The 14,637-nt window shown below is 38.1% G+C and overlaps 2 protein-coding genes across 5 annotated transcripts; one reads left to right on the top strand and one right to left on the bottom strand.

Moving 5' to 3' along the window:
* The first annotated feature begins 1,155 nt into the window (after positions 1-1,155).
* On the top strand, positions 1,156-7,601 carry LOC110850663 (CAP-Gly domain-containing linker protein 1). 2 transcript variants are annotated; one of them, XM_035852757.1, is made up of 7 exons: positions 1,156-1,476; positions 1,584-1,873; positions 1,952-2,098; positions 2,166-2,206; positions 2,284-6,326; positions 6,425-6,591; positions 6,692-7,601. In XM_035852757.1, the coding sequence occupies exons 2-7, from the start codon at positions 1,591-1,593 to the stop codon at positions 6,736-6,738; spliced, it is 4,728 nt and encodes a 1,575-aa protein (XP_035708650.1). In that variant the 5' UTR covers positions 1,156-1,476; positions 1,584-1,590; the 3' UTR covers positions 6,739-7,601. The 2 variants fall into 2 exon arrangements, with proteins under 2 accessions (XP_035708650.1, XP_021953841.1); XM_022098149.2 differs by having other exon boundaries at positions 1,156-1,489.
* Positions 7,459-14,426, bottom strand: LOC110850666 (GATOR complex protein Iml1). 3 transcript variants are annotated; one of them, XM_035852758.1, is made up of 23 exons: positions 14,291-14,426; positions 13,901-14,014; positions 13,662-13,805; positions 13,276-13,571; positions 13,039-13,179; positions 12,783-12,925; positions 12,506-12,710; positions 12,243-12,428; positions 12,101-12,165; positions 11,499-12,001; positions 11,043-11,432; positions 10,425-10,950; positions 10,227-10,354; positions 10,062-10,108; positions 9,756-9,983; positions 9,559-9,650; positions 9,199-9,470; positions 9,009-9,121; positions 8,826-8,928; positions 8,429-8,730; positions 8,210-8,345; positions 7,928-8,130; positions 7,459-7,866 (listed from the first exon to the last, which is right to left on the bottom strand). In XM_035852758.1, the coding sequence occupies exons 2-23, from the start codon at positions 13,968-13,970 to the stop codon at positions 7,621-7,623; spliced, it is 4,539 nt and encodes a 1,512-aa protein (XP_035708651.1). In that variant the 5' UTR covers positions 13,971-14,014; positions 14,291-14,426; the 3' UTR covers positions 7,459-7,620. The 3 variants fall into 3 exon arrangements, with proteins under 3 accessions (XP_035708651.1, XP_035708652.1, XP_021953845.1); XM_035852759.1 differs by having other exon boundaries at positions 7,928-8,127; XM_022098153.2 differs by having other exon boundaries at positions 9,768-9,983.
* Positions 14,427-14,637: the final 211 nt, after the last annotated feature.

The following is a 14,637-nucleotide window of genomic DNA, read 5'->3' as shown; positions in this document are numbered from 1 at the left end:
TGTAAAATAAGCCTTTATGTGCATACACATATATCTTAACTCTATTTTTGTAAAGGTGAAGGGACGTATTCTCCTAACTGCAAAGTACACACACATAATGCGATCAATCTTCACTTGAAGCGAACAATCTAAAAAAAACTTGCTTTCTCTCCCTCTCTTTCGCTTACCAACTTTCACCTTCCAGCTCATGAGTATCGGTAAAAGCAAAAGTAAAGGAGAGATGAGATTGATCGCCTTGAGAGGTGATGGGATTGATTATAACGTATCTCTTGGATGATTGGGTTAAGAACGAGTTTCGAGAAAGAACGTCGAGAAAGGAGACACATCAGTCATGTCTGGACCATAAATAAATGCGAATAATGCGGCGATGGTGATCATTATAAGGAAGTTGTGTGTTATACAACGTAGTGATTTGATTTAATTTGATGTCTAGAGTTACATGGGCATATCGAGGTCGAGATCCGTTTATTTTTGAGAATAATGATAGGAGACAAGTCATAATGTAAAGTATTCCTCATATAATATACCACTTTCTGCACTAGTTCCTCATACATAAGTACAAGTAACATGCCTTTCGCCAAACGAAATGGAAAAATTGAGTCGCAAAAATTTCACAGTTTTATTCACATCCATTATTTTCACTCTATTTCGTTATTTTATTGCCCACTTTAATCGAAAGTCTGATTGAGATGAATAAAAAAAATAAATATAATGGAACGGCTTTGGAGGCGGATTGAGAAAGTCTCAAATTGCTACTACAGCTAATGTTTTTCGTTTCTTGAAAACTTGAAGGATTTCGCCCTCCCCTTCATATTAATAAGGATGAAATGGACGGCGTATAATACTTATCACGGTTTATTTATTATGCAAATTTAGATAAAAAGTGCGACCAAACATCCGACTTTGATAAAGGGGTATCATTTCTCTTGCTATCCGTTTGTTTGCATTTGATGAAAGTAAAATTTTAACCGCATTGCAGTCATAATTAGTCACCACAATTAGTAACCACAATGTTAATTATGTTTATATGCGAACAAGGTCGACTAAATAATTAAACTGAGAAACACTAAATCTAAAACGGAAATGAAATGTCATCATGCAAGTTGAGATTTTGGATTTAAAAACCAGTCTCAGTGTCACCAACGAGAAGAAATTGGCGGCGGCCAGCGCCAAAAAAGCATACACAATTTCTCTACTTCTTCGACTAATTTTTTAAATTGCTCTAATTGTTCCGTTAAACTTGTAACTGGTTTTATATTTTATGATTACAGTATTTTAATAAATTCGCAGTCTTCTTGTGTTTTCCCTTGCGAGCTCACCATGAAGATAAATAGAAAACGGTTGTGATTAAGTTAAGTTTGCTTGTTGTTTAAGACTTTAAGAAGAAGCGATAATTGCGTAATAGTTAAAAGGGGACAATAAACTAATGGCAGTCTAGCTCTTTTTTGTAGAGTTCACATTAAGTTCCTTTAAGAAGTACGTACGACTGGTATGTTTATTTCTTACACTATATGCTCATATTGTACATAGAGACGTAATGTTTCACCTTTACCTTATACATTAATTTTAATTGTTGTGTTTAGATTAGAAATGTCTTCCTCTAAGCCATCCGGTATTCGGATGCCGACTGCTTTGAAGCAGCCGACCGCTGTGAGTGGTGCAACTTTCACTGCTCCTTCCGCTCCGGATAATAAAGCCGGTGCAAGTGGTAGTCAATCTGGTTCGTCTTCTGCTTCGAAAGCTACACCCAGCCAACCCCCACCAACACCTAACCCCCTCATGTCAAGAATACCATCCTCAAACTCCATCAAGTTCAAGAGCACCGCAGCGTCTTCAGTTGCCAGTGGTGCAGAAACTTCCCAAGTATCAAAAGGTACCTACAAATAAATTTAAAACGACAAATTTATTAAGAAAAGAACAATTGAATTAAGGCTTATAATATTTTGTATAGATTCTGGCTTGACAGCAGAGAATTTTGCTATTGGAGATATTGTGTATGTCAACGGAGATGTGACTAAACGTGGGAAGATCTGCTACATTGGGGAACTATCGTTTGCTAAGGGAGAATTTGCTGGAATCGCTTTGGATAAACCTAGTGGTACGTACGTGGATTACTTGACGATCAGGAGAACTCTAAAAATTAAGTCTACTTTCTATTTTTAAAGGAAACCATGATGGACAAGTTAAAGGTCAAAGATATTTTCAGGTACAATGTTTTAAATTTGTAATTGAATTTGTATGATAACCTTTAATTAACAAAATTTAATATCGTACTTGTTCCAGTGTTCACCAAATCACGGCCTATTCACTAAGCTCAATCGCGTCTTCAAAGAACCCGTCAGTTCCCCTGCTCGGTCAGAAGTTGGTGGTCCCACGATGAGTCAAACCCCGATGGGACAACGCATGCCTTCCTTCTCATTCGCAGCGACTCCTGGCAATGAGCGATCACCCAGCCCCTTTGGATCTAAACCTTCCACACCTGGGGGTCTCCAAGTGGGGGAACGAGTCATTGTGTCAACTGCGATGGGAACCAAGATTGGCATCCTACGATATTTTGGTGTCACTGATTTTGCAGCGGGACAATGGTGCGGGGTAGAACTGGATAAACCAAATTCAGGCAAGAACGATGGAAGCGTTGGGGGCAAGAGGTATTTTCACTGTGAAGATGCCCGTGGAATTTTTGTTCCTGCATCAAAAGTTACTAGTTCTCCTATGAACCGGACTCTGCGACGCCACAGTTCTCGTGAGTCGTTGGTCTCCATGTCTAGTCTCGCCTCTTCTGTCCAATCTCGCAGTACTGGCAGGCGTGTTCCTGCCCGTGGACCACAATGTCTTCCAACCTGTTCAATGCAAGCCGTGCTCAAGGAGAAGGAAAACCATATCGAACATTTAATCAAGGAGCGGGAACTTGACAGAATGGAGGTTGCAAACATTTCGAGAAAATGTGAAGAACTTTCTCAAGAAAATAGGGCCGCCATGGCAGAGCTAAGCTCGAAACAGGCAGCCATGGCCGAGGCGGATAATGAAACCATTTCAAAATTAAAACTCGCCTTGGAAGAGGAGAAGAGAAAAATGGAAGATTTACAATTTAATCTGGAAGAGGAGAAGATTGGGAAGGCGGATCTAGTTCAACAAATGGAAACGTTGACGCTCAACATGGCCAGTCAGGAGTCTGGCACTGCGGAAATCACTGGAGAAATGGACGAGATGCACAAGAAGCTACAAGAGCGGGCCACCATGCTGGAAACCATGAAAGCCCGAGCCCAGTCAATAGAAAAAGAACGTGACGGAGCACTGCAATCCGTGGAGAAATTGAATGCAAAGATTGAAGACTTGGAAGTCGGCTTGAGCAACTATAAGCAAACAGTGGAGAGTTTGACCCTTGACAAAAATTCGAATACGAGTCAACTCCGCACAGAAATCGAAACCCGCGACGCAGCTATAAAAGATATCCAAGGGAAATTGTCCAAGGCAGAAGAAAATATTGCCTCTCTGACCAAGCAGAAACAAGAATTGTCCGCCCTGGTTGACAATAAGGGTTCATCCGAAGGGAAACTTAACGAACTGTTAGGCAAGAGTAACGCTGAGATTAGTAAATTACAAGAAATTATCTCCAACAAGACCAAGTCATATGAAGAACTTACCTTGAACATGACTCGATTAGAAAAGGAAAAATGCGAACAACTCGACCAAATTGAACAGCTTAAATCTTCCCTAAAATCCCTAACCACCGACTTGGATGAAAGGACCAGTAAGTTTGAGAAGGTGCAGATCGATTTTAAAGAAGAAGTCAAAAAGTCGGCCAGCAGCGTGGAACAGCTTCAAAAAGAATTAAATCTTCAACATCAAAGTAGAAATGATTTAGAACGACAAATTAAAGAGTTCCAACAACAAAAGGAAGACCTACAAGCTGCATATTCTACGCTCTCTAAAGAGAATGAAGGACTTATCATAGATCATAAAAAGGTCAAATCCTCTCTGGAAACTCTACAAAATAATTTCACTCTTGTTGAAACATCACTCAAAGAGGCGAAACAGACCATTGAGTCTGAAAAAGCCAAGCATGCTACGAGCAGTGAAGACTTACAAAAACAATCTCACCTTCAACATGAAAAGTCTCAAGAGTTACAAGCAGAACTGGCCAAATTTCAATCCAGGGCCAGCGGATTGGAGAAGTTGGTGGGGGAAAAGAAAGCAGAAAATGAACAGTTGGCTGAACAAGTTGCAAAAAAAGAGGCAGAAAACAACAAGTTGGCCGCTGATCTTAGCGCGTCCAAAGCAAAAGAAGATCTCCTTTCAACTCAATGTGATCAATCTAAGCAAGCTCATCAAGAAGTCGAGGCTGAGCTGCAACGCAACTTGCAGAGAGTCAAAGGGTTGGAGGAGGACCTAAAAAGCAATAATCAACGCTATCGGAACCTGGAAGGCGAGTCAAAGGAGAAGTCAGCGGCCTTGGAGCGTCTCCAAGAGGATTTGAAACAACGCACTGCAGGAGGGAGCGAGTTGGAAAAAGAAGTCGTTCAACGTGGCGAGAGGATCGGTCAGTTGGAGGAAGAAGCCCGAAAGTTGAAGCAGTCACTGTCCGACCTGGAAATCAAAGTACAAGAAAAAACAAAAACTGCGTCCGACACACAGGAAATAGTTGCAGCTAAGGAAAAACTGGTAAAAGAATTAAAAGCAGAGTTGTTGGCGGCGTCCGAAAAGTATGATCAGCTTCAACAGGATGTCTCTACGGGGAAAGAAACTAATCTCAAAGTCCTAGCAGATTTGCAGGGGAAGAGCAAAAAAGTGGCCGAGTTGGAGTCTGAAATATCTAAAAATTCAAATAGCATGGTGGAAATGAATAGTGAAATTGCCCGTCAATCCACCCTCATCAAACAACACGAGGAGTTTATTTCCAACCTGAAACAAGAAGCTGCCAAATCTCTTTCGGCACTAAAGAAGAAGGAAAATGAGTTTGAAACGCTACAAAATGCTGGGAAGGAAGTGGAACGAGAATTTGCTGAGGTCAGGAAAGAAATCGCCACCCGATCAGCAACAGTGGACAGTTTGGAAATTGACGCTAAAAAATTGCAGAACCAAATTCACTCATTACAGGCTGAATTAAAAGACAAATCTAGTAAAATTTCAAACCTAGAATCTTTGCTGGCACAGAAATCAGCAGAACACGACACCATTCATGATGAATTAAAGAAGACGACTTCCAACTACTCGTCCTTAGATGAGGAATGCCGAAAGCAGAAGCAGCGTTTCACTGAATTCGAGCAAGAATTAAAGAACAGGGCAGACTCAATCTCCAAGCTAGAAGGGATTATAGCCGGACGAGGCAACGATGTACAAACTTTGGAGCTCGAATTGCAAACTCGAGAAAATAAAATTAAGGAAACAGAATCCTCTGTGGTTGCGCTGACTCGCAAAAATGAAGAACTTACCACTGGCCAGGGTCGCTTAGAGAAAACGATTGCCGACCTGGAAGCCAGCCTACAGAAATCACTCTCAGCTGGGTCAACACTGGACAAGGAAGTACACGAGAGGAGTCTTCAACTCTCCGAATTAGAATCTCAAGTCACCAATTTGAAAAAGAAGTGTGGCGAATCCGAACTGCAGACGGGTGAAAAGGTGAAAATGATTCAAGATCTGGAGGACAAGTTGAACAAACAGTCTCTAACTTATTCCAACCTGGAGAAAGAAATTGCCTCAAAAGACTCCGAATACAGCGACCTTTCCAACAAATTGGCCCACAAGACGAAGGAACTTGAAAACTTGCAACGTCTCCTTGAGTCGTCAACCAGTACGAAAACCGTCCTAGACTCTGAGCTGGACAAACTTGGGCAGCATAATAGCAAATTACAGTCTGAAATTTTAGCACGTGAAGACCGGATAGGAATATTGGAAAAAGAACTGCAATCCGCAAAGAAAAATACAGCCGATACAGAAAATAGTTTGAAGGATACCAATGCGAAATTAATTGGAATGCAGAGTGATCTAAGCAGACAGGAAATAGAGACAAAAAGCCACGCTAGCGAAGCCATGGCACAACATGACGTAGTTCAAAAGCTGAAGGAAGATAATCGACGCTTGGTTAAAAATTTGGCCGATCTTGAGCGAGAATATAAGGAGAAGTCGAAGCAGGTGGAGGAGCAGGCAAAAAAGAAGAACAATTTTGCCGAAAATTCAGATGCAGTCGATTTAGAGGCGCATGTCTCATTCCTTAACTCTATCATTGTTGATTTACAATCTAAAAATCAAGAATTATCTGCCAAAGTGGATATCTTGATGTATGGAAAAACCAGTAATACAGGACAGAACGAAGGGGCTGGTGACAGGTAGGATTATTTAAATTAATCAAATTTATTAACTTTCAACAACCTTGAAATGTAATCAGAAAATAAACTAAATTAACTTTTTTCAATTACATATTTAGTAATCAAACTGTACAAGCTACGATGCGTTTATATTGCGACATTTGTGAAAAATTCGATGTCCATGATACCGAAGATTGTCCAACACAAGCTACCCCCGCCGCAAGTGCTGACAGTCATCACGGAGTTAAAAGAGGAGACGTACGGCCTTATTGTGACTCTTGTGAAGGTAAATACGTAAAACTTCACATTTCAATGTTTCATAATTTCATGTGAAATGTTAAATTGTGTATAAACAACCATAAGTAAATATGTTCATTTTGTTGCAGTATGGGGACATTGGACGGATGATTGTGATGATGCGGAGACGTATTAAACTCATGTAATAATAATACTGTATCAAACCAAAGATGAAACATGTGACCCTTTCGGAACTATTAATTTGCATCCTTTTTGTAGCATTTACAAGAAATGTAATGTAATGTATGTGTTCACTTGCAACAACAACATAATGTAGTACATACTATTTAATTGTTATATTATAATGCAACTACTTGTCGACAATTAGAAATATGTTCGTTGTTTTTTAAGGAACCCTAATGAAGTAATTGTAGTAGCAGCTAAATATTTATTAACGAAAAACTAAGCCGCCTCAGTGCCTCTGTTTATACTATGCTGCTCCCTCAGTTTAGCAATTACTAATTGCATATTGTTACATATTACATATTGTGTCCGTCCTAATTGTATATAAGTGTAAGTGCATAATGCACTGTGCGTACATACATATTTATCATGCAATTATTGTCGCTCTTTTAATTTATTGTAATTTTAGCCACGTGCTCGTTTTTACTCATTTAAAGTCATCTCGACTTTATTAACACGTTCATCACAGGCACACATGCACGCTTAGATAAAAATGAGGACATTTTTGATTGTACGAAAGTAAAATTTGCTGTGAAGTATAAAAGATTATAATTTATTCGTTTTACATAACAAAGTATCAAGTTTTTAATTTCGAGTTGAATGTTTTTTAACGAATGTAATTAACACACAATTAATTAAGTTCAAGTCATTTAAAAATTGAATTGTTTTAATGTTTCGACAAAATTGTGAAATAATTTTACGCGCTTTTGCTAGAAACGTGGGGTGCTAAGTTTGTTTATTCTATCTACCGATGTGAAATGAGATTTAAATATCAAAATTAACAATAAAGCAACAAATGTATCACGAAATGTAAAATGCCACCGTTATTTTATTTTTATAATGTTTCTGATGCTGGAACAGAAGTAAGCGATGAATCTAACAGTGTCTCATCAACATCAGGACTTTGAGGATTCATGACGGTTGAATTCCAGAAGTTTGTAAGACGATTATTTTCATTGGCACAAAATGATTTAAAGTCGTGTAGCACCTTAAACATAAAAGTATCATCCCCCAGGGCAGGGTTGGATGAAATTCGCCACCTCTTGCTGACCAAGTAGTTCCACGACCACAGGAAACAGACCTGTTAATTAGATTTCATGAATAACGCAACTTCACAAAATCATGAATTGCTTAAAACTTACATCGGCCACTGATTGGCATATTGGAACGATAAGAAACATATTTCCGCTCGAATGGACGTAGTGTAAATCGTTTGGCTTCAAGGCATGAAAGAGTGCTGCCGGAGCATGTGGTGCACATCGCACGAAGCCAAATTTCAAAGCAACAGTGTGTTGAAAGTACATTACTTCAGAGGGTGTTAAAGACGAATCACCAGCGTCACCTTCTAAAGTAGAAATAAATATCAGCTAGCTTCAACATCTATTAAATTTTACATTTCACACTTTAGATTTATGGTCACCAACCAGTGAGTGAATCAATGGTCAACTTTATTGGGCCACGCAATGGGTCTGAAGAATAATTTGGCAGTGCAAAAGGATCCGTGGGGACTGGAACTAGTTGCAAATTACATTGTTGTGCTTTTCTAGACCATGCTTGCACCTGCATATTCATTCACATATTAGAATTATGTATATTAGTTGCGAACACTCGTTTTAGCTTTCAGTATAAATTGATAGACACACCAAGTCTGTGATTATTGAGCCAGTTGCCTGAATCCATTGCACAGTTATTTCGAAGGCTTCGTCTGGTTTGAAAAGAGACTGATACCGAATATGACCCCACTCTTGACGATCGCTCTTTCTACTTGTGTCCACATCAACATAAACGTCTTTCCATTTATGGTTTCCGCTACTGCAATCAAAATTTAGCAAACTATTTTTTGTCACTGAGTCGATATTCAGCTCGCACTCGCAAGGCACATCAACTTCCATCCATTCATTGTGAAGCATCCCATTATCATGGTGTGGGATGAGGGGTTCCATTCCTACAGATACAGATAGAGCATATGTAATTGTAAGCAACGCAACAAAATTTTGCAATCCAGGAGAGATACGAATTAATTTAATATTATCTGCTCACCTTCTATGTCGCTGTTGCTGATGTAGTAAATATAAAATCCGTTCTTAAACTTGTGACTAGAATCCCCAGAGGCATGAATGATGAAACGTTCATTAAGCATTCCCTAAATTTTAATTACGATTAATTAAAGCACAAACTATTTAATGTGTTTTCTGTAATTGTTAAAAATCGATCAACGCTTACATCGAAAATTTCCATGGCCTTTGAATCTGTACTGACTCCTTCCATGCGATTGATCAACCACATGATAGCGTCATAGCTGACAAATGTCCACGGATGCAATTCCAAGCCCGTAACTAAATATTGAAAGTTAATAATAGTGTAGTACGTTCAGTACAAACTATTAAAAAAATGATTCAATGGGGTTTAATACCTTTGATAAAAGATAATCCAGTCGCTTGATTGCGCATTGCAATCACAATGTCTTTAAACGTTGCATCTGCTTTGAGACACATAATTGGTACCAATTCTCCCTCGGTAGTATTTTCAGTTCGAGGGGGAAATGTTAGAGGAGTTAGGTCTGGAAATGGTTCCCCTAAATTTCCACTCAAACTGAATATCTTGGAATCCAGAGGGCTGTCTAAGGGTGATATCCTGCCACTTGCACTTTCATGGCGCTGTTTCTCGGCCAGTTTGGAGCCCGAACTGCAGAATAATTTACATAATTTTAATATACTGATAAATAATATTTATAATGACATTGCATTTTAGATTACATGCAAAATATTCTTACCGAATTCTAGGTCGATCGGGTAACTGGTTGCTATTAACACGTTCACGAAATGAACCAGAACCCATACTGCTCACGCTACCACCACTTGCACCCTAAATGAAGTCGAATGTTAAATATTTGATATTTTTCTAATAATGAGAAAGGAATTAAAATGAAACATACGACAACATAAAAATATGTAAATAAAAGTCTCTAACTACAATGTTCACCCGTGGTCCTTTCGGAATAGAAGTATTTGGTCGTCTAATGCGATTAATGCAGGTTTCAATAAATTTTAAAAACTCTTGAATATGGGATCGCTTCTCTTCCAGCTTCAATGGCTCGTAAATATTACACTCAGGAGAAACTCCCTCCCCCATTAATCGTTTCAGGACGACTTGATTAATGGGCAGGATGAACATTCGAAATCTCCAGTACTTTAAATTCTACATATAGCATTATAAACACTCATTACAAATTAAATTTCAGTTGATACACTACAAAGAATTATTATATATTTTTACCTCCGTTAAAGCAAAATCAGTATCTCCCCGCGTGCAAATGTAATGATCTTGAAAAAGCAAATTAAATTAAGTTATAGGGAAGTTTGTGTACTTTATTTAACAGGGTAATTGAACTTTCATTATATTATCATATTGCCACATATTTCAATGGTTATCCAAACTCACCAAGGTAATTCCAGTTGTAATTTTCCAATTTTTCGGTGCTAAAATCCGCATAGGAAACTTCAAAGTTGTTGTTGTTAGGGGCATAGAATCGGTACTTGTAATAAACCTTGATCGCGGGGTAAGGATGTCTAGTATGGACATTGATATTGTAAGATATAAATACGTAACTCACTCATTATTTTAAAATTAAAATAGCACCTCGGCCTGTATCGTGTTACAGTGATTGTTGAGCTGGATAACGAAATTTGATGAAATATGCGTCCGATGCTGAGGAAATACTCTTCCGTTTCATCATCAATTCCGAGAATATTTAGCCGAAGGAAGGAAGATTGTTGTTTTATGGGTGGTTTCTCATGCTTGGGTCGAATCACGGTTTGAAAGCCTTGAGCTAATCTTTGCGAAACAAGCTCAAAGAAAACCTCTTTGGTAGTTAGTGGGCGTCGATAAATTGCCCTTTGCGAAATATAGTCGGCATTCACATCATCAGGAAGAAGACTGTAGTCAGAAACAAGGTAATCCGTTTTAAGACTCCGCTCGTCCGGAAAGTAGTCCGTAGTTAATGGAAGACATGCAGGAATGGTTAATGATTTCCAGTCCACACCAGTTGTTAGAGCAGGAGTCCATTCCTGCTCTCCAGTCGCCCCCCATAATCTGGTCACTTTTTTAGTTCGCGTCGACCCATCAGGGGAATCTTTTATGCTTTGTCGACTCAGGGAATGAGTTCCTTAAGGTAATCACAAAGTAATTGTTTAAACCTTTTTACCAAATATAAGTAATTCGGATGTTAAATTGTGCACGCTTCTTAAAAAATCATACCGTCATTCATGGTATTCCCAATTGCAGTTGTAGCTTCTCCTTCAGGTACAATGTCAAGTTTATTCAGCCCAGTTGAAAAATGATGTTGCTGAATAAAAGTTCCACTTGGGCCTCGAGGAAAAATATGTGTCCATCGCCTCCGGTTGGATGTCAGTTTGATGACGGCATGAGACGGATCAAATGGATTGATGAGGGATCGCGAAGGGCGACGCAAATTTCCAAATCTTCCCTTAAAATCTAATTCTTTTGGAGATCCGCCATGACTACTCATAGAGGGTGACGATCCTTCATGACGTTCTTTCGTTGCACCAGAAGCTGTGCCCTCCTTAATCCATCGATCATTAATAGGAGTAAGAGCTACTCTGGGCTTTACTGACGAAAATGATCCAGCTAGAATAATATTAATTTGAAATTGGATCGAACGGAAAAATTATGAATACAAATATTTTATTATACGTTCAATATTTAGAGCACCAAAGGATGAGGAATACACATTGTCCGACTTTCGAAACCTGATTTTTGATGGAATTGTGATTGCTGAGGATGGCTGTGTAGAAGATGATAAAATGAGACTCGAACTTCCGGTGGCGATTGAAGTTGTACTTGAGTACATATCGGTTGAAGTGGTCGCATGGATTTCTGGCTCAGAATTCTGCCTCATAAAAATTCTTGAAAAATCAGAATCGACTAAAGTCTTGGGTCGCTTCATGTGCTTAATTCGACGTTGTTTGGATGCTAATTGACTGCTTGAGGGTTTAAAAATGGAGTCATCATAGCTGTCAAAATCATAAACGGAGTTGGGCCAGCCAGACTCATCTCCGAGATGAATGGAAGCCAACGGGTTTCGCCATTGTGGGCTGAACACGGAAATCGTCTCTCGAGATGAATCACTTAGACTGGGCAGTTTTATCCTAGGCACGAATGTGGCGTAACCAACTTGTTTGTTGGAAGAGTAAAAACTATGAAACAAAATGTACATAATTTATAGAACGACATGTTAATTAGAGAGTAGTATGTATACACATAAATGTATAGTACCTTATTTAATAAGAAAATACCTTAAATTTATCCAGTGAGGCATGCTGTAGTCATCAACGTCATGATGAGTTGCCTTGTTGTGAAACTGGATAATTAATTAAATAATATATGTAATAATCTATATATATATAACTACTGTTCTATATAACTTTTGTGTCTTGCTTTTAAAAGAGGTACGGCATGTAGGGGTTGTTCGCCTACGCAGACGAGGTCACTTCCTACACCGTTGTCAATTATTCGCTGCATTGTCACATTAGTAAGATCTCGATCCACCTCAAAAACCCCTACTCCCGGAGTTATTACAACAGATAGTTGACCCGTTCTATCAAAACTTCTGTCCACAAAGTGCTATAAGTTAATAGTACAAAATACAGTTACTTTATATACTTGCAAATATTTGTAAATCATCAAATTAAATGTTTTACCTTCTCAAAAACATTTAAGGACATGTTGAGTACTTCAAGAAAGTTTCCTTGCGCTGCACTCGACACGTACGCCTTAGGAACTTTTATATTTGGGAATTTCCGTTGATGAAAGTTCAACAGGTACTCACGATAATCGACAAAGACTTGTCTTAAACTGATTAAAGTATTTCTCCAATCTTCATACTTCTCATTTTGTACTACGACCCTGTAGGGAAGTAGAGAAACGTTTTAGTTTGTAATTAAAAAACACAAATTAGTTCATATTACAAGTATGTACCGATAAAAATCTTCATAAAAACGACCCTTATAATCAGTAAGTAAACATTCTCGCATTGCTTCTGGAAATCTTTCGAGGCTGGAGGCTTCGTAATAAAGTCGAGAGAAAAGCACAATGGTGACTTCATGGTTGCTCCCATTACTCTAAAATATAGCACACGCTGTGTTATCAGCTAGTTTTATTGAATGGGAAGTCCATGTAGAATCTAGATATTCATTTTATTTTATATAATACATTTTTTAAATGCTGTGCATACCTTCCACTTTTTAAAAAGTTTAGACAAGAATCCGTTCACAGCCTTCTCAAAATACAAGTCCCCACAAATATCAAATTCCCACATCTCTGAGCTCATTTGGATGAACAGGTACACCATGGAAGTTAACGATCTGAACACAATCTATAAACCAAGCAACCAAGCAATCAGATTTATGTAGTATGCTTTTTATTATCTATTATAATAATTATCTAGTTTTATGCATTTATGCAGTCTCACTTTGGTAGCCTCAGTCACAAGCCCGGAAGTGACCACGAGCCCACCCGACCATAATTCATGAACTTGACATCGAATTGTACTCGAACAGAACTCGATCTTCTTCTTGTGATAGACGCAGCTATTTGTCAAACTATTTTTCAGCCTCCACATCTCACTCCGTCCTAAATATTGGTCCTTGAAAGTGAGTTCAACAGAATCAAGTTCCACACAAACGGCGTCAACCTTTGTTAATGTGACATCGATGTATGGCTTCAGTTGAAATGCAGTTCCAATGGCTTGATCGATGCTGATAGTATCTGAAAGAACGGTCAGGAGTTGTTAATTGGGCTTCTTTAAATAATAAACTTTCAAATGAATACTGTTCTATCGTCATATTAACGTGATACCTTTTGGCGTAAAATCATCTCTCAGTGAACCCTTGGTGACCTTGAGCAAGAATGAAGAGCTGCTATCGTCCGTCGTGGCTATTTCGACAATGTCATTCTCCTTCAGGGTTGGAAATTCTTTTGAACATAAGGCCAAGTCCTCGCCTACATAGTTAAAATAGATATGCATCAATTGCAATTATAATAAATTATTTGTTATTCATAACCACATATTTATTAAAAACTAAACTATTACTAACTAGCATATGCCTTCTGCTGGGACTGCTGGGACTTTTGATGAAAGGTCAGCTTGCAATGTTTCAAAGTCATAATGATTGCAGTGTAGTTGTTGGAATCATAGCTAGAAAAATTACCTAGATAAATAAACATAAATGCATATTAAATAAGTTAATTAAAACAATATTCAGACTTAACCCTCATTATTTTAGCTTATCATTTTCGATTGTTATTTTTGTTAGCATTTTATAAATGCGTACATCAGTGACAAATATAGACAAGGCACATGATATAATTATTTTACTCCGAATAGCACGTTGCATTTGCATATGATTTACTCTGCATGTTGAAGCTGGCAATTTACTTGACATGCAACTCTTGACGAAACAATTAAAATTTTAAAAAATACTTACACAATTTGGCTTCATTCAAGACTTGAATTTCAAGTCAAGTCCGTACAAAAATATGAAATTGTGAAACAAATTTTTCTAGCTAAAGAAATTGGACAATGTTTCTTTTATTTATTTTTCTACCGGCATTTCCACTCGAAAACCATGTAACTCTTGGGGAAACTAGCTATCCGCACTAGTCTAACATGTCATAAATTACTTTTAAACTAAATTTCTCGTGTTAAATCCAAGTAATTGAGTAATTTTTTACTGATCATTTCGCAGGGATTCATTCATTGATAAAATACATGCATGTGCAAAGTATACATACTTTTAAGATTCGAAGTCCAAATCAAAATACATTTGCTGAT

Source organism: Folsomia candida, unplaced genomic scaffold (genome assembly GCF_002217175.1).
Source record: "Folsomia candida strain VU population unplaced genomic scaffold, ASM221717v1 Fcan01_Sc006, whole genome shotgun sequence".
NCBI lineage: Eukaryota > Metazoa > Arthropoda > Collembola > Entomobryomorpha > Isotomidae > Folsomia > Folsomia candida.
This window is presented reverse-complemented; position numbering and strand designations above follow the sequence as displayed.